Consider the following 18,592-nt stretch of genomic DNA (forward strand, 5'->3'; position numbering starts at 1 on the left):
GTCACAGAGAGGGGAGGGAGACGACCATCGCAGAGAGGGGAGGGAGACGACCGCCGCAGAGAGGGGAGGGAGACGACCGTCACAGAGAGGGGAGGGAGACGACCGTCACAGAGAGGGGAGGGAGACGACCGTCACAGAGGGGGGAGGGAGACGACCGTCACAGAGAGGGGAGGGAGACGACCGTCACAGAGGGGGGAGGGAGACGACCGTCACAGAGAGGGGAGGGAGACGACCATCGCAGAGAGGGGAGGGAGACGACCGCCGCAGAGAGGGGAGGGAGACGACCGTCACAGTCATAGTGTTACACTCATTTGTTCACATGAAAAGTTACAGAAATAGTCAAGAATGACAAAGAAGATCAGGGAGAGAAGTTGAAACCCAGACTCCCTCCTCACCTTCACACAGCTGAACAATCACGGTGTGAAACGGGTGTGAATGTCAGCTTGTCTGTTTCGGAGAGTTACAGAAATGGCCATGCATGACCCCCCCTTATCCACCGTTGGGAAGGGAGTTTAATGGGCATTTCCACCCTCTGACAAGCATATCTGAAGGAATATACAACCACCTTTAGACCTGGATTACTGAGGGTCCTCAGAGTCAGGATCAGTTAAAGACACTTGTAGACAGTGTTCTTTCTGTCAGTCTCATGGTTTTCTTCCTCTCAGATCGTGCTGATGCCTCACTGTAAGAACTTGGAGATCTTCACGCCGTCAGAGGGAGGAGACTCCAGCGGGAGCAGCGGCTGGGACACTTTTCAGCGTTATCGTTGTCTAGAGAACAGCCAGGGCGTCATCAAGTCTCCGATGACCGACATCTGCAGAAACTTCATCTTCAGCATCTCCGCCATGCTACACCAAGGAGCCAAAGGTACACCAGTCCACTTTATGCCTGCTGACTCCACCTTTACAATCTCACACTATCCTTTACAATTCTTTATGAACCTTTACAAGTCTTTATGGTCCTTTATGAGCCTTTACTAACCCTTACCTGTCTTTACAGTTCTTTATGAGCCTTTATGAGCCATTACGAACCTTTACAAATCTTTGAGTCTTAACGAGCCATTATGAACCTTAAGGAGACTTTAAGGAGCAATATGAGGTTCAGTTTTAAGCCCTCTGTTGTTAAAATGAACCACAAGAATTCAAACTATGACCTGCTGACGTGTTCTTGAGCAAATTAAAACAGATCTGTTCTTTAGTGGCTTGTATGAGTCATTTAGAAGAACTCTAAATAATATTGATGTTAAGGTTGCACAAGTCGATTTCTGGATTTCATTTGCACAAATACTTCCATAAATTCCAAAATCCATGAAAGTTTGATGAATGTCACACTCGCATGAACAAACCTGATGGAGTTGTAGGTGACGATGATGGAAATGGTCCTGCATGAGATCTGATGAGTCTCTGCTCTGCTGCTCAACTCTGACCCTTGACCTCTGTGGAATGAGAGTAGGAAGGAGGAATCCCCCTCAGGGTTTATTAAAACCTGGTTCTGCCACTCAGAGGATCAGAACAGATTCAGTTTATTTGATCTGTTTCAAGACTAAATATCACTGCAGACAGTCTCAATCACTTCAAATATTTTTGTTGGAGAAATGATGCAGGTCAGAGCTTGTGTTTGATTGGTTTAAAGAGGAGCTGCAGGTCAGCTGATCCTGTTGTATGGTTTAAACATCTCTGTCATCACATCGTCTTCTCTGAAATAAAGTCTGACTGCTGCTGAACATCTTCTGATCTCTGCCCTCTTCTCTTCAGTGGTTACATTATTTCTTTCTTTCTTTTCCTTCCTTTTGTTTCCGTTAATCTTCTCAGCATCACAGTTTCCGTCATGTTGATCCTCGACATCCAGTTTCACATCTAGAACAAGACTCAACGAGTTTCCTCTTCACATTCCAGAAACATCGTCACACCTCTCAGCTCATAAATTTGTCATCAGCGCTCACAGGATCTGTGGCTGTGAAGGAGAGTTTATTGTCGTCTTTGTATTGTTTAACATCTGTCCTGTGTTTGACTTCATTTCCCAGAATGCCAGTGTGACCCTCAGGGCTCTCTGAGTACTGTGTGTGATCCCAACGGGGGTCAGTGTCAATGTCGACCCAATGTGGTGGGCAGGAACTGTGACAGATGTGCTCCGGCTACATTCCAGTTCGGACCCAACGGCTGCAGAGGTAATCACGTGATTTATAATCAATACATACTGATAATTATCATTAAGATATGCATGTATGATCGACAATGACAACATTCTGTATTTGTGCTCCGGCTACATTCCGGTTTGCAGAAGAGAACAGCTGCAGAGGTTCAGTCACAATCATATATAATAGGACTTATGACTATTATCAATATACAGTATCAATCAAATGTTTGGTGTCCAAACTTTTATATATATATATACAGTACTGTGCAAAAGTTTTAGACACTAAAAGTAAAGTGAGGATGCTCACAAAAATAATTCCATTAGGCTAATAGTTTTTATTTATCAATTAACTTCATACAAAGTGCAGAAAAGACAAGAAACCTCAATGAAATCAATATCTGGTGTGACCATGCTTTGCCTTTAAAACAACACCGGCTCTCCTCGGTACACCTGCACACAGTTTTTCATGGTACTGGTCAGGTTGGTTGGAGAACTAGTTTCAGTTGTTCTGTGGATTCAGGCGTCTCAGCTGCTTCTGTCTCTTCATGTTAATCCCAGACTGACTCCATGATGTTGAGATCAAGGCTCTGTGGGGGCCGAACCATCTGTTGCAGGACTCCTTGTTCTTCTTGTCACTGAAGATGGTTCTTTATGACTCTGACTGTATGTTTGTGGTCGATGTCATGCTGCAGAATAAATTTGGAGCCCTTCAGACATCTCCCTGCATAATAGATAAGAATCTGAATATCTCAAGTGCCGAAAATTTTTGCACAGTACCCTATATATATATATATACATATATATATATGCACATATACACACACACACACATATATATATATATATATATATGTGTGTGTGTGTGTGTGTGTGTGTGTGTATATATTGATTGACTTAATGACAGAATCTCTTGTGTAGAAAATAAGGATGTTGAAGAGGTCAGAAATAGTTGTTGATACGGTTAATTTCACTTTACCAACTCTCATCTCAAAAACAAGATGCACATCCACCAAATAAATCTGTGCTTCAGTCTGACTCAAGGTTTAGGAGGAGAAAGACACATGAACATGAATGTGGAAGGTTAATAAGTAGTACACAGTAATGTATTGGATATCATGCTTGTCCCCCTGATGATGTCTTTATAATTTCAGTTATCCTACAGTCATGAACCATTAAAACAGTGTGGGTTTATGGTTTTTGTGTTTGCAGCATGTGAGTGTGACCCTCAGGGTTCACAGAGTCCGTTCTGCGATCAGCTGACCGGTCAGTGTGTCTGTGTTTCGGGAGCATACGGTCGTCAGTGTGACCGATGTCTGCCGGGCCACTGGGGCTTCCCTGCCTGCCGACCCTGCTCCTGTAATGGACACACCGAGGACTGCGACACCCACACCGGACGCTGCCTCGACTGCAGGGACCACAGCACAGGATACAGCTGTGAGAGGTGAGTCACAACTGTCATATAACACTGATAAACTGGGGACTAGTTGCAGAGGTCTGGGGTCCGGTTGCCAGATTCTGGGGTCCGGTTGCCAGATTCTGGGGTCTGGTTGCCAGAGTCTGGGGTCCGGTTGCCAGATTCTGGGGTCTGGTTGCCAGAGTCTGGGGTCCGGTTGCCAGATTCTGGGGTCTAGTTGCCAGATTCTGGGGTCTGGTTGCCAGATTCTGGGGTCTGGTTGCCAGATTCTGGGGTCTAGTTGCCAGATTCTGGGGTCTAGTTGCCAGATTCTGGGGTCCGGTTGCCTGAATCCTCCGGATGTACAGGAGGAATCTACAGGAGCTTCTACTGCCGTGTTTTCTCAGAGCAACAGTTCATCACTCAGGGTCCTCACCATCTGAGCTGACATCACTACAGTGTTGTCATGGTGATGGACAAGTCCTGACCCGGGCATCCTTTCCCCTGCGTGAGCACCAGCTCAGTCCAGGTGGAGCTTCAGGTGAAGCTTTGTTGCTTTGAGCAGCAGGTGGTTGCTTCTGTATCCAACATGTTCATGTGCAGCTTGAACGGCTCGTTCAGGTGTGACAGGGACGCAGCACTTGTAATGTTGATGTCATCTTAAAGAAACTGAATCTTCATTTAACAGTTCTCCTCATCACTTCCTGTCTCACCTCTGATCAGGTGTCTAGATGGTTACTATGGTGACCCGGTGCTGGGGTCAGGTGACCACTGTCGTCCCTGTATGTGTCCTGACGGCCCGGGCAGCCTGCGCCAGTTTGCAGGAAGTTGTTACCGCGGCGACGACTCCCAGCAGGCCATCTGTGTCTGCAACACTGGATATAGAGGTAAAAAACTTTATTAACACTGAGGTGAATACAGAGGTTAAACTTTGTTAAAGGTGACATTTTATACTCCTTTTCAGTAAGTTAATATAGCTCTGTGAGGTCCCCAAAACATGTCTTTGAAGTTTTTTTGCTGAAAATACCACTGAGATTATGCGTTCTAGCAACGCCTCCATGCCCCTCTGTTCCAGTCCTGTTCTCCATGGGCTGTTTCTGTGTGTTTGCAAATGAGCTGCAGCTCCTCACTCTGGAAACAGGCGTGAATCTCCGGCCACATGACTACAACAAGAGAGACGGAGGGCCGTTGACAGTATTCATATTCATACTGGAACTGCAACGGAGCTGCAGTAGTGTCACTAATACTAGTATAACGTTAATGCTAAGTGTATCTGAGGATCAGAATGGACGTGGCCCACAGTGAGCCACTTTATGGTCTGAGCAAGTTAGTTGCTCGTTGCTAATCAAAGTTACACAATGTTACCAGCAAAAGAAGTCCTGCAGTTTGACCATTTCTTTTTCACACATGTATTGTTACCTGCATGGCATGTCTATCAAGAACATTTACAGCAGCAACACACACATACAATTTACAATTTCATTTAGTAGACGCTTTTATCCAAAGTGACGTACATCTGAGAGTTGATACAACACAAGCAGGGATCTAGTCATAGAGAGAGAACAACGCAAATAAGTGCCATAAAGCTAAGTTCACGTCTAACAGGATGTAGGTGCCAACACATACCGGCGAGGACCATGGATCAGAACAGGCTAACATGTAACAACAAAGCTAGCTGAAAAAAACACCATCCAACCTACTACAGTCAGTATTTAGTTGGCTTCAAATGAGGCTTAACGTTCACACAGTTTCTCTTTACTGTCCCTCAATATTACAACATTAGTCCATTATCGCTAGCCATATTAGCCGTGCAACATGCTAACGCCAAGTTCAACAGGCTAAATAAAGTAAAACAGCATAAAACTTGGCAAAACTTACAGCTTCCAAGTTTGAGGTCAGTGCATATTTTTTCTTTTTGTGACCTTTAACACTGAGGTGAATACAGAAGTTAGATTTAATTAACACTGAGGTGAATACGGAAAGTATTTTTTAAAGCAGAAACAGGATAAAACATCAGATGTGAAACAACATGAAGAATATTTAACGTGAGTTCAGCCTCAGGACTCGTTCTCTGGGTTTCTGTTGGAGTCAAACAGCTGCTGCAGAGACAAACAGGGTTTTAATTTAAAGAGAAGCAGCTTTGTGATGTAAACAGAGGCTGAGTGCAGGAATGTGATGTGACTGCAGGTCTGTAATTACGGTGGGAAATAAGATGTTGAGATTTAAATCAGCTGCTGACAGACGCATGAATCACCAACTTTCGCCTTTTGTTTCCAAGTCAAATATTCTACTGACATAAATGGTAAATGGACTGCATTTATATATATACTCTTTCTAGTCTTCTGACCATTCAAAGCACTTTTACACTACATGTCACATTCACCCATTCATACACTGATGGCTGCCATACAAGGTGCCATCTGCTCATCAGGAGGATCTAATCATTCACACACACACCGCTGAATTTAGCCTTCGGGAGCAATTTGGGGTTCAGTATCTTGTCCGAGGACACTTCAACATGCAGTGTGGAGGAGCCGGGGATCAAATCACCAATCTTCTGATTAGTGGATGATCCGCTCTGACTTCTGAGCCACAGACGCCGTATGTCAGAAGATCTCTACTTATTATCTCTACTTATTACTACTAAGATAGATAGATACTTCATTTGTCCCAATGGGGAAAATGGTTTACATCATAATCACAACGCATTTCATCACAACATCACAAAAGTCACCAACAGTCATCACAGTGGCAGCCTCAGCACTGTTGCCAATCTCAAAGCAACAAAAGAAGGTGTTGAACTGGTTTTCCATCTCCAGTCCCTCACAACCATGCAAGACAAGGGTAGGTTTTCCCCTTCCCTCATGTGGAACACTGGTCGTGGTTTTAATTCCCTGCCATGCCTCTCTGGGATTGCCGGATGCCAGAGAGGCCTCTATCCTTTGTTTTTGTCTTTTTATTTGTCTCTGTGTGTCCCTTCTAGCTGTTTCATCCTGGTTTCTAAAAGCTTTTTTCTTCTGAATTATAAGTTTCTTTAATTTGTTAGACACCCAAGGCTTATCATTAGGAAAGACTTTAAAGGTTTTAGTAGGTATCACAGTCTTCATAGAAACTGATGTAATCAGACACTGCTATAACCTGATCATAACATCAGGGCTATTAAAGACCTCCCATAATGTGCAGTTGGAACGTCCCAACAAAACCATCACGCTGTCATTGTTCCACACTTTGACAAACCTTTTGTGAATCTTCTCCCTCTGTAGTAGCGTCTGATAGGGTTAGGTGGCCTTCTCCCTCTGTAGGGCATGTTAACACTGGGTTTTATTGATTTATAAGGGCCTCACTGGTTTTTTACCCCCTTACATTATTTCGTTGTTGTCTTTTAATGTATCAAACTTGCTCAAATGATTTGATTACGTTGCAGGTGTCTTGGAAGGTGAGCTTGGTAAATCCAGTTTTTCGCACTGTGCACCTGCAACTTGGAATAATATGCAGAACATTGTAAAGCTTACCTCATTTTTACCCTAAAGGCAATTTAAATTTTTAATTTCATCTTATTTCACTTCCAACTACTCTTGTTTTTAGCTGACTCATTTTCTTTAAATTTTAATTGTTTTTATGTATTTTATGTTTTAATATGTTAGTGTTTTTACTAATTTGTTTTTTATTTAAGTATCTTATCTGTGTTTCTTGGCGCCTAAGATGTGTTGTTTGTGTTTTTCTCAGCTATATTGTAAATGAGTTCTCTACCTCGATCTATTTCCGAGTGTAACTTGAGGAGGTTTCTACCGCTGGGAGCAGGGATGCAGTTCAGGCGTCTTTCACAGTTCCATAACACACATTGAAGGTCTTATTTTTCCTACTGGGGCAGTCAACATACTGATAGTATTTGGCAGAACAGTTATTAAAATTCCCAAGACTAAACTTGGATACATCAGGTGAAAGTATCTCAAGTTTCTGAGAGAGGTTTAAAATAATCTCTAATGTCTTATTGGGTGAATATATACCATGGTCAAGAGGAAACTCGCTGGGCAGATGGAAAGGTCGAAGACACACAGTAGCTCAATGTCAGGGCTACACAGGTGATCTCTCACCACAACTGTCTGACACCATTTGTCCCTGAAGAGGAGACAGATGTTGACAGATGATGGGGTCTCGGTCAGTCTGGAACGCCGAGAAACCTGACGGCTCCACCTCGTTAGGCGCAAATTTACTGTCCAGCCAAGTCTCAGTGATCGGCAAGACACAGGTGCTCCAGTACTCATGCAGGTAGTGGATGTCGTCTGTCTTTGCTGTCGAGGACTGTGCGTTCGTGAGCGGGGTAGTAGGCAGGGCGAGTTTGTTAGAATTCATTCTAAGACAGTTTGGTATCGAGTCTACAACAGTTGAATAGTCTAGAGATATGTGGTTGCATAACAGTAACAGCTTGATCCCACCGGTCAGTTTTCAAAATTCCCAATCATATATCCACAATAAACACAATTAAAACAAATAAAGATAACGTTTCACTACATAGCCTACTTAGCCATAGTAGAAGGAAAAAATCAAGGAAAATGACCACGTCAACAAAATCTGAGCATGTCAACAAAATTTGGAAGTTTAGTTGCACTGCTGCTGCAGTAATTATGGTAGCCTACAGACGCTCGTTTGGCTTTGACTGGGCTGCTGTAAGTACTGTAGTAGCAGTGCAACTGAGTTTAAAAGGGGGATGGCTTGACCACAGCCAAAACGCTGAAACGCTTCCAGTTCGGAGGACAGAACAAAACCACGTCGCAGCCGGAACGCGACACAGAAGCACCTGGTCGGATCTTGATGTAAGACACACTGAAAGGATGTGAAGTGTCTGTAGTTGAAGCACTGAAAGGGTGTGAAGTGTCAGCTGAAGAGGTAGAGGTGACAGCAGCCGACACATCAGTCAATGTTTAAGCCATGAAAACAGTTGAAATTAAACGGTTTGTTGGACATGAACAATGTTTGTAAATCTGTCTCGTCCTCACCTGTTCTCTCCAGGTGCTCGCTGTGATGAGTGCTCTCCTGGTTACTATGGAAACCCCAGTGAGGTGGGGGGGCAGTGCCAGCCCTGTCAATGCAACAACAACATCGACATGTTGGACCCGGATTCCTGTGACGCCCGAACTGGCGAGTGTCTACGCTGCCTGTACCACAGCGAAGGCCCCGCCTGCCAGAGCTGCAAGCTGGGTTACTATGGCAACGCCCTGCTGCAGGACTGCAGGAGTGAGTACACTGGGTTACCGTGGCAACTGCAGAAAATCAATCAAACCTTGATTGAAGTTTCAGAATCTTGATGAAATCTCAACTGATGTAACCGTGAAATCCTGATGAATCTGGATCTGAGTCTCGACTCACATTTTGACAATATCTGAAAATAATTCTAATTACATTTTGATAGAAATCCGGAGGGAAAGTTAATAAAATCTGTGTTGTTGTGTCCACAGAGTGTGTTTGTAACCAGCTGGGCAGCGATTCCTCCAGCTGTCCGGCATCTGGCGACTGTCACTGCGACCGCCGCAGCGGACAGTGTCACTGCTTTCCTAACGTGATCGGTCAGCACTGCGACCGCTGCGCGCCTGACACCTGGAACATGGCGAGCGGCCATGGCTGTCAGACCTGCGACTGCGACACCAAACATTCGTACGGGACGTCCTGCAATGAGGTGAGGAGACTGTAAAGAGCTGCTGATCTTTATCATGTTTTCTCAAGGTTTCAGATTTCATGACATGAAGTGAAAACGTTTGTTCAGCCGTTGTGTTCTCAGGGCTTCATTTACTGAATTTTCTTCTGACTTTAGTGAAATAAGAAACATCCTCAGAAAGGATTTTAAAGACTTTTTTGTAGCCCAACAAATGATTAAAGATGTGATGATGAAACTAAAACCTTGTTGAGAGTTTTCCAGCTGTGAGTCCTGCTTCAGTGAGTTCTGAACAGAAACTTTCTGACGGTTTTGTCCACAGATCAGCGGTCAGTGTTCCTGTCATCCTGGTTTTGGAGGAAGAACATGCAGCGAGTGTAGAGAGCTGTTCTGGGGAGACCCAGAGGTCAAATGTCACGGTACGTTCACTGTCATATGTTACAACATGTTACTGTTAGAATCTGAACGGGGTTTCCTGACGCGTGGACTCAGTCGAACAGGAACATCCTGATGAACATGATGATGAAGAACTTGTGTCGTCCTCACCAGCGGCAAACTACTTCAATGTTTAGTTTGTGATCTGAGTCCTCCGCTGCCCCGCTGCATCGTGGGAACATTCCAGCTCCCAGCGTCCTCTGCTGCCACTTATATTAAGTCCAGATGTTCCCTGAGGCCTGTAGGCCTGTCGCCATGGTGACGGGACAGGAGATCTGTCTGAACCTCCAAATATCTACAAAGAGGCTTTGTTAGTGTGAAGCAGCGCTGAAGGAACCAATCGGCTGCTGAGTGAGAGAGGGGAAGTCAGAATGATGGAAGAAAAGAAAGAAAGAAAAAATAAGAACAAGAAACGAGCAGGAAAGACGAAGTATGATGAAGAGGGAAGGAAGGAAGAAGGGAAAGAAAAGATGAGAAAAACAAAGAATGAAAGGTGGAAAATGGAAAGAAAGACGTCGTTTCACATGTTTATTTACTCTGAACAGTAAACTTCTCAAGTTCTGTCCTTTAAAATCAACATTTCTGTTATTGATCATTTTGTTTTAGATGAAGAAATCTCTCTTTATAAAACAAGGAAACTGTCTGTATGTATGTATATATGTATATATATATATACAGACAGACATATATATATGTATATATGTCTGTCTGTATATGTGTGTGTGTGTATGTATATATGTATATATTATGTATATATTTATGTTTGTATATATATGTATATATGTATGTACATATATATGTATATGTATGTATGTGTACATGTGTATATATAGTGGAACAAAGGCCCCGCTCAGTTAAACTGCCTGAGAGAGAAGAACGAGGTGGAGGCAGTAAAATCAACAAATGGAAGGATGTAAACTGCTTCTACGGTTCAACCTCAGTTTAGTCTCACTGGTGAACTTTCTGTCTGGATTAAAACCTTTTAATTTAATAAATCCTTATCGTTTCAATTGATACGTTTGTCAGTTGATACGTATATATGTGGTTCTTGAGAAATAATAAGTAATCGGCCTGTTCTGAACAGGCGTGTTTTGAAGGGGCTCTGCACTGGTATGAATAAACTCAGGTTATTCAGTTACCAGGAGGACGAGAACAGAACAGGAAACAACTTCATAAACACAGACTGACCCGTCCGTCCCTCTCAGTTTATTGTTGTGTCTGCAGCTGAAAGCAGCTTCAAGTCTGTTTAATAGAAACCAGATGTTAACACACACACACTGATGCTCAGCAGATGTTTGGTCTTCCTGTTAATGTTTTTACTGTAAATGAAAAGTTTTATCTGCACTGAAGAGAAAGCAGCAGACCTGTGACTGTCTCTGTGTGTCTCGTCAGCGTGTGACTGCGACGCTCGCGGCATCGCCGAGCAGCAGTGCAACAAAGCCACCGGTCACTGTGTGTGCGTGGAGGGCGTGTCCGGCCCGCGCTGTGACGTCTGTGCCCGAGGATTCTCCGGCACCTTCCCCGACTGCCGCCGCTGCCACCAGTGCTTCGCCGAATGGGACGCCGTCATCGGTCAGCTGACCAATCAGACGCACCGCCTCGTCAACAAGGTCAACACCATCAAAGCCAGCGGAGTCAGCGGGCCGTACAGGAAGTCCATTGACAGCATGGAGAGGAGCACCGCTGACATCCGGGTCATCCTGAACCAGAACCCCGCCTCCCAACCACTGAGTGAGATCCAAGAGCTGCTGCAGCAGGCCAGGTGAGATTATATTTAATCTGGAGAATAAACCTTCTTAGATGAATTTAGACATGATCTCTGACCTCTGTGTGTCCCTCAGTGACCTGATGGGGGCCCTGAGCCGGGCATTGAACCACACAGAGCAGACTCTGGTCCAGGTTCAGGAGGGGGACGGCCATGTGGACAGGAAACTGGACTCAGTGATATCAGATGCTCAGAAACTGGAGCGGACGGTTCAAGAGCTGCTGGACCAGGTTGAATTCATCAAGAACTCTGACATCAGAGGTGAGAGGTCAAACTGAAGGTCAAAGGTCAGAACACTAGCTGCTAGCATGCTGCTAAATAGGTTTAAAGAGGTCCAGCACCTGCGCTCTGCGGCCCCCTGTGAGCAGAGTTTGAAACTGAAATGTGCAGGATTCTTTAAGAACTTTGTTAGAATTTAACTAAACCTCTGAGCTGTTCCTACTTCCTGTCTGTTGCCAGGGGCGACCGACAGCATCACTAAGTACTTCCTGCAGTCTCAGGCGGCTGAAGCTCGAGCGAACGCCTCCACCATTGACCCTGACAGCCCGGTGGAAAGCTCTGCCCGTCTACGGCAGCTCACAGAGGACAAGATGAACCAATCAGGAGACGAGTTCCTCAAGAGACACACTGAGCATGCTCAGAGACTGGACGACCTGGCAGGAGAGCTGCAGACTCTGGACCTATCAGAGCTTAGCCACAAGGTAGGAGACGCTGATGCAACAACAACACAAACAACACAAACAAACAAAGCAGCAGACGAGCAGATGTTTGATTTTATGGCAGCAGTTTACAGAATGACAGGAATCGTCAGTCCAGTTCCTGTCAGTCGGCCCTTTATGAATCTCAGGCCTCATGTTGTGCTACATGTGAATATGTTGGATATTATTATTTTTATAATGTGTGTGAACTACTCAACACTACCTGAAGAGATTTCCCGGTTAGATTAACAAATAAATGATGTTCTATAAAGACTTTTTATCACAGAGAGCAAAGACTCAGTGAACTGAGTTTAAGTGAACATATATGTTGACATTGATCTCCAGCTTCCTCTGTGTGTTTTGATCAGACACACAGATTTCTGCGTCTTTAACTCTTCAAGATTTAAGTTGTGGTGTGTTGTGGATCTCGCAGACCTGTGGCAGCCTGGCAGGTCAGGACTTGTGCTCGGCGTCCCCCTGTGGAGGTCTGGGCTGTGTGGACTCTGAAGGCGGGACCAGGTGTGGAGGGGACGGATGTGACGGTGTGGTGATGAAGGCTCGCAGCAGCTGGCAGAAAGCTCAGGACTCTGAACAGGAAATCCTCAGCGCCATGGAGGAAGTGGAGCGGCTCTCCAAGATGGTGAGTCTGATCTCTATGGTCCTGGTTCTGGTTCTGGTGAACTGTAGTGGATCTTCTCACCTGTTTTCTCCTTTAGGTGTCTGAGGCCAAACTGAAGGCAGACGAGGCGAAGCTGAGCGCTCACGACGTCCTCATGAAGACCAACAGAACCAAACAGAAAGTCGACCAGAGCAACGAGGAGCTGAGAAACCTCATCAGACAGATCAGAGACTTCCTCACACGTACGTCCTCACTTCCTGTTCACATGACTAAACATCACGTCTGAAATGTTACGACACGTATGTTCTCACTTCCTGTTGTGGGTTTTATTTTGTAGTCCTGTTTTCAACATCAGAACAAAAACAAACACAAAAAGTTCAGATGTTGATCAGAGATCAGAGCCAAGGAACAGATCCCAGTGAAACCAGTGGATCCAATCAGACACAATGAGTCATCCTGCTTGAACTGTGTGCCCAAAGCTTCATAAAAACGACAAGGTTGCCTTTCTGCAGACGAGGTCTTCAGACTCAGTGGTCCAACCTGTAACAGTGTGACCTGTCATTTCAGAGGATGCGGCGGACCTGGAGAGCATCGAGCTGGTGGCTAACGAGGTTCTGGCCATGCAGATGCCAACCACGCCGGCTCAGCTGCAGAACCTGACTGACGAGATCCGGCAGAAGGTCGGAGAGCTGGGACACGTGGGGGACATCTTGCAGCAGAGCGCTGACGACATCCAGAGAGCTGAGAACCTGTTGGACCAGGCTCGTCGAGCCAGGTGAGTCCCACCTGTTCATCCAGGACCATTAACCTGCACTCACTTATCTCTGTTTTAGTCTGCTATGAGATCCAGCTGGTAGATCGGACTTTAACTCAAAACCCTCCACTGAAACATTCAGACCTATTTGTCTTCAAAAGACATGAATAGTCTTCAGTAACAAACTTCCTGTGTTCCAGTGAGGAGGCGGCGGATGTGAAGGACTCTGCAGAGAAGGTGAAACAAGCTCTGCAAGAAGCTCAGAGAGCTCAGACCGCCGCCAGCAGCGCCATCCAGCAAGCCACCGCAGACATCCGGAACACCAACAACCTGCTGTCCTCTGTCAGTCCTCCGTTACTTTACTGACGTCATGTTCAAACATATTCTAAACCTTTCAGTGAGCTACAGTAACGTTTACTTCACTGATTCACATCAGAAACATGAAGGTAACGTGTTGTCTGTCTGTGTTGCATGCAGGTGAAGTCAGAGACAGCAGATGCAGAGGTGAAGCTGAACAACGCCACCCAGAGGCTGCAACGGCTCGAGCAGGATGTGACACTGCTGAGAGACAAAACTCTGAATGCCACACTGAGTGCCGAACGGACCAATCAGGATGCAGCGAGCATCGGAAAGATGGCAGAGGAGGTCAAGAAGGTGAGTTTACCGTCTCAGAATGTAACCAATTAATCCGCGGCAGGGCGGCTCAGTGAACACACCTGCAGATTACCGCATTGTCCTGAATATAAAATACATACATTACATTTTAAAAAATGGCCATCGTCTTATTTTTGAGGACGAGATGATTACGTGCTCATAAGATCAGAGATTCTTGTTGAATGGAAAGAGTACCGCTGTAACACCGGCTCCTACAGAGAGTGATGCATTCTGGGTTGTTTGTAGGATTAATGTTGCTAGGCTAGCGAGTTTCTTCCAGTCTGTTAGACTCAGTCGGCACTGAAAGTGTTTGCTGGCTCAGTTTAACTTGTGTGACGTGTTTTTCTGCTGCAGAGAAAATAAATTCATGACGAGTGAAAATGAGTCAAAAGTGTCTTTTGACGTCTCTGCTGCAGAAATGTTTTGGGGTTTGAATCATCTGTCAAGCAGCCAAGAAATACTGTTGTCACAGATGACGAGGAGCTCAAAACCACCGGAGAAAATAACTTTGATACGTCAGGAGTGCAACTGATAAAGTTACACAAATGTTGGATTTACGTTCTTTTTTAATGCAAAAACAGCTGTTGGAAAAGGAAGAGTCGTCTAATAATCACGGTGTTCTTATGTTTGGGCCAATATGGTATATAAGCGTTTCCAGTTTCTGTTGACCAGTTGTTGTTGTTGTTGTTGTTGTTGTTGTTGTTGTTGTTAGTCTTCTTCTTGGTCTTCTTCTTCTACAAGTTAAGGTCAAAAAGAATAAACCCAAATGTCATGAATCTGTGTGTGTTTAGGACCTGGACTCTGAGCTGAAGGATAAGTACACCACTGTGGAGCAGCTGATTGGCCAGAAGGCAGGGGGTGTGGCCGACGCCAAGAAGAGGGCGGAGTCACTGCAGCAGGAAGCTAAAGAGCTGCTGCTGCAGGCCAGCAAAAAGCTGCAGCTGCTGAAAGGTGACATCACACTGACATCACATCTTCACCCTGAGAATGTCCCATCTGGACACAACAGTCCTCCGTTAGACTAGAAGTTCAATAGTTCCAGTTACTGCAACAACTGTTGTTAAACAAGAAATAGTTCCAGTCACTGCAACAACTGTTGTTAAACAAGAAATAGTTCCAGTCACTGCAACAACTGTTGTTAAACAAGAAATAGTTCCAGTCACTGCAACAACTGTTGTTAAACAAGAAATAGTTCCAGTCACTGAAACAACTATTGTTAAACAAGAAATAGTTCCAGTCACTGAAACAACTGTTGTTAAACAAGAAATAGTTCCAGTCACTGCAACAACTATTGTTAAACAAGAAATAGTTCCAGTCACTGCAACAACTATTGTTAAACAAGAAATAGTTCCAGTCACTGCAACAACTGTTGTTAAACAAGAAATAGTTCCAGTCACTGAAACAACTATTGTTAAACAAGAAATAGTTCCAGTCACTGAAACAACTGTTGTTAAACAAGAAATAGTTCCAGTCACTGCAACAACTGTTGTTAAACAAGAAATAGTTCCAGTCACTGCAACAACTGTTGTTAAACAAGAAATAGTTCCAGTCACTGAAACAACTATTGTTAAACAAGAAATAGTTCCAGTCACTGAAACAACTGTTGTTAAACAAGAAATAGTTCCAGTCACTGCAACAACTATTGTTAAACAAGAAATAGTTCCAGTCACTGCAACAACTGTTGTTAAACAAGAAATAGTTCCAGTTACTGCACTGACTGTTGTTAAACAAGAAATAGTTCCAGTCACTGCACTGACTGTTGTTAAACAAGAAATAGTTCCAGTCACTGCAACAACTGTTGTTAAACAAGAAATAGTTCCAGTCACTGCACTGACTGTTGTTAAACAAGAAATAGTTCCAGTCACTGCACTGACTGTTGTTAAACAAGAAATAGTTCCAGTCACTGCAACAACTGTTGTTAAACAAGAAATAGTTCCAGTCACTGCACTGACTGTTGTTAAACAAGAAATAGTTCCAGTTACTGCACTGACTGTTGTTAAACAAGAAATAGTTCCAGTCACTGCACTGACTGTTGTTAAACAAGAAATAGTTCCAGTCACTGCACTGACTGTTGTTAAACAAGAAATAGTTCCAGTCACTGCAACAACTGTTGTTAAACAAGAAATAGTTCCAGTCACTGCACTGACTGTTGTTAAACAAGAAATAGTTCCAGTCACTGCAACAACTGTTGTTAAACAAGAAATAGTTCCAGTTACTGCACTGACTGTTGTTAAACAAGAAATAGTTCCAGTCACTGCAACAACTATTGTTAAACAAGAAATAGTTCCAGTTACTGCACTGACTGTTGTTAAACAAGAAATAGTTCCAGTCACTGCACTGACTGTTGTTAAACAAGAAATAGTTCCAGTTACTGCAACAACTATTGTTAAACAAGAAATAGTTCCAGTCACTGCAACAACTGTTGTTAAACAAGAAATAGTTCCAGTCACTGCAACAACTGTTGTTAAACAAGAAATAGTTCCAGTCACTGCACTGACTGTTGTTAAACAAGAAATAGTTCCAGTTACTGCAACAACTATTGTTAAACAAGAAATAGTTCCAGTCACTGCAACAACTGTTGTTAAACAAGAAATAGTTCCAGTCACTGCACTGACTGTTGTTAAACAAGAAATAGTTCCAGTCACTGCACTGACTGTTGTTAAACAAGAAATAGTTCCAGTTACTGCACTGACTGTTGTTAAACAAGAAATAGTTCCAGTCACTGCACTGACTGTTGTTAAACAAGAAATAGTTCCAGTTACTGCAACAACTATTGTTAAACAAGAAATAGTTCCAGTCACTGCAACAACTGTTGTTAAACAAGAAATAGTTCCAGTCACTGCACTGACTGTTAAACAAGAAATAGTTCCAGTCACTGCACTGACTGTTGTTAAACAAGAAATAGTTCCAGTCACTGCACTGACTGTTGTTAAACAAGAAATAGTTCCAGTCACTGCAACAACTGTTGTTAAACAAGAAATAGTTCCAGTCACTGCACTGACTGTTGTTAAACAAGAAATAGTTCCAGTTACTGCACTGACTGTTGTTAAACAAGAAATAGTTCCAGTCACTGCACTGACTGTTGTTAAACAAGAAATAGTTCCAGTCACTGCACTGACTGTTGTTAAACAAGAAATAGTTCCAGTCACTGCAACAACTGTTGTTAAACAAGAAATAGTTCCAGTCACTGCACTGACTGTTGTTAAACAAGAAATAGTTCCAGTCACTGCAACAACTGTTGTTAAACAAGAAATAGTTCCAGTTACTGCACTGACTGTTGTTAAACAAGAAATAGTTCCAGTCACTGCAACAACTATTGTTAAACAAGAAATAGTTCCAGTTACTGCACTGACTGTTGTTAAACAAGAAATAGTTCCAGTCACTGCACTGACTGTTGTTAAACAAGAAATAGTTCCAGTTACTGCAACAACTATTGTTAAACAAGAAATAGTTCCAGTCACTGCAACAACTGTTCAATAAGCAATAGTTCTTAAAAAACTTCCTGTTTCCTGTTGCAGATCTGGAGAAGTCGTATGATGACAACCAGCGGACTCTAGAGGTGAAAGCAGAGCAGCTGGTGGAGCTGGAGGCAGCAGTGAAGGAGCTGCTGCAGCAGATCAGCAACAAGGTGACCGTCTACAGCACCTGTCTGTTCTAGGTCAAAGGTCACCTGTCTGTTCTATGGTCACAGGTCACTTCTACAGCCAATCAGAGGTGTGATCACTGCCCTCATAGTTCCTCTGTGACCTGAAACAGGCAAAGAAGAAAAAGACCAAAAGTTAAATATTTTAATTCCAAAATTAAACGCTTGTGTCTGAATGAAACCAAATATTTTATTTCATTTTATTTCTCTAATGATCTCACTCTTACAAAGATACTGAACATTTAATCAACAGCTAATTTCCAAAGTGGACATTTTAAGTTTTGCATGTCTCAGTGTTCGTCTGAAAGAAACATTCAGGTCAGATTGTGATTGGAAAACAAGCTGAAACTGATCGAAGTGATCAGACATGGATGAATTTAATTGGTCGGTTTATCAAATGAGAAATAACACGATAATCAGACGTTCAGTGTATGTTTGAAATGTGTTGAATGTCTTCGTGAATGTAATGAAATCCAAATAACTGACTTTCACTAATAGTTTAAATGTCTGAATGTTGAACCATGTGACTGCAACAGTTTTTACTTCCTGTTTTGTTTTGGGGGTTTTTTCTACGTGGCCAAAACTTTGAACCCAAAATGATTTTTAATAAAAAGTTCTGGTTGAAATGACACCGAGTGCGCTGATTCACCAGGTTACATGTCTGTTCATGTCTTCAGATAGTTTGTTTTATTTCTCTTAGAGCTGAAAGGAGTTTAGTTTGTTTTACTAAAATCATTTCAAATGTCATCTGTAAAACTACACAGTAAACAGAATAATTACCTCACTGCCAGTTTCATGTCAGATTACAGCAAAGAATCAATCATGCTTCAATTAATAATCAATAT

The 18,592-nt window shown here is 43.4% G+C and overlaps 1 protein-coding gene across 1 annotated transcript in view; it reads left to right on the top strand.

Annotated features, from left to right (window-relative positions):
• Window positions 1-18,373, top strand: part of lamb1a (laminin, beta 1a) — a 37,525-nt gene extending 19,152 nt beyond the window's left edge. Inside the window, exons 17-33 of the mRNA XM_042411304.1 lie at window positions 666-867; window positions 2,024-2,167; window positions 3,346-3,577; window positions 4,253-4,416; window positions 8,540-8,764; window positions 8,986-9,203; window positions 9,502-9,598; window positions 11,007-11,376; window positions 11,456-11,640; window positions 11,839-12,080; window positions 12,511-12,717; window positions 12,794-12,938; window positions 13,264-13,471; window positions 13,651-13,792; window positions 13,928-14,104; window positions 14,896-15,055; window positions 17,623-18,373. Coding sequence (XP_042267238.1) covers window positions 666-867; window positions 2,024-2,167; window positions 3,346-3,577; window positions 4,253-4,416; window positions 8,540-8,764; window positions 8,986-9,203; window positions 9,502-9,598; window positions 11,007-11,376; window positions 11,456-11,640; window positions 11,839-12,080; window positions 12,511-12,717; window positions 12,794-12,938; window positions 13,264-13,471; window positions 13,651-13,792; window positions 13,928-14,104; window positions 14,896-15,055; window positions 17,623-17,762 — 3,258 coding nt within the window. The 3' untranslated portion in view covers window positions 17,763-18,373. The remainder of the gene's footprint in view (window positions 1-665; window positions 868-2,023; window positions 2,168-3,345; window positions 3,578-4,252; window positions 4,417-8,539; window positions 8,765-8,985; window positions 9,204-9,501; window positions 9,599-11,006; window positions 11,377-11,455; window positions 11,641-11,838; window positions 12,081-12,510; window positions 12,718-12,793; window positions 12,939-13,263; window positions 13,472-13,650; window positions 13,793-13,927; window positions 14,105-14,895; window positions 15,056-17,622) is intronic.
• The last annotated feature ends 219 nt before the right edge of the window (window positions 18,374-18,592 follow it).

Source organism: Thunnus maccoyii, chromosome 5, assembly GCF_910596095.1.
Source record: "Thunnus maccoyii chromosome 5, fThuMac1.1, whole genome shotgun sequence".
Classification (NCBI taxonomy): Eukaryota; Metazoa; Chordata; class Actinopteri; order Scombriformes; family Scombridae; genus Thunnus; species Thunnus maccoyii.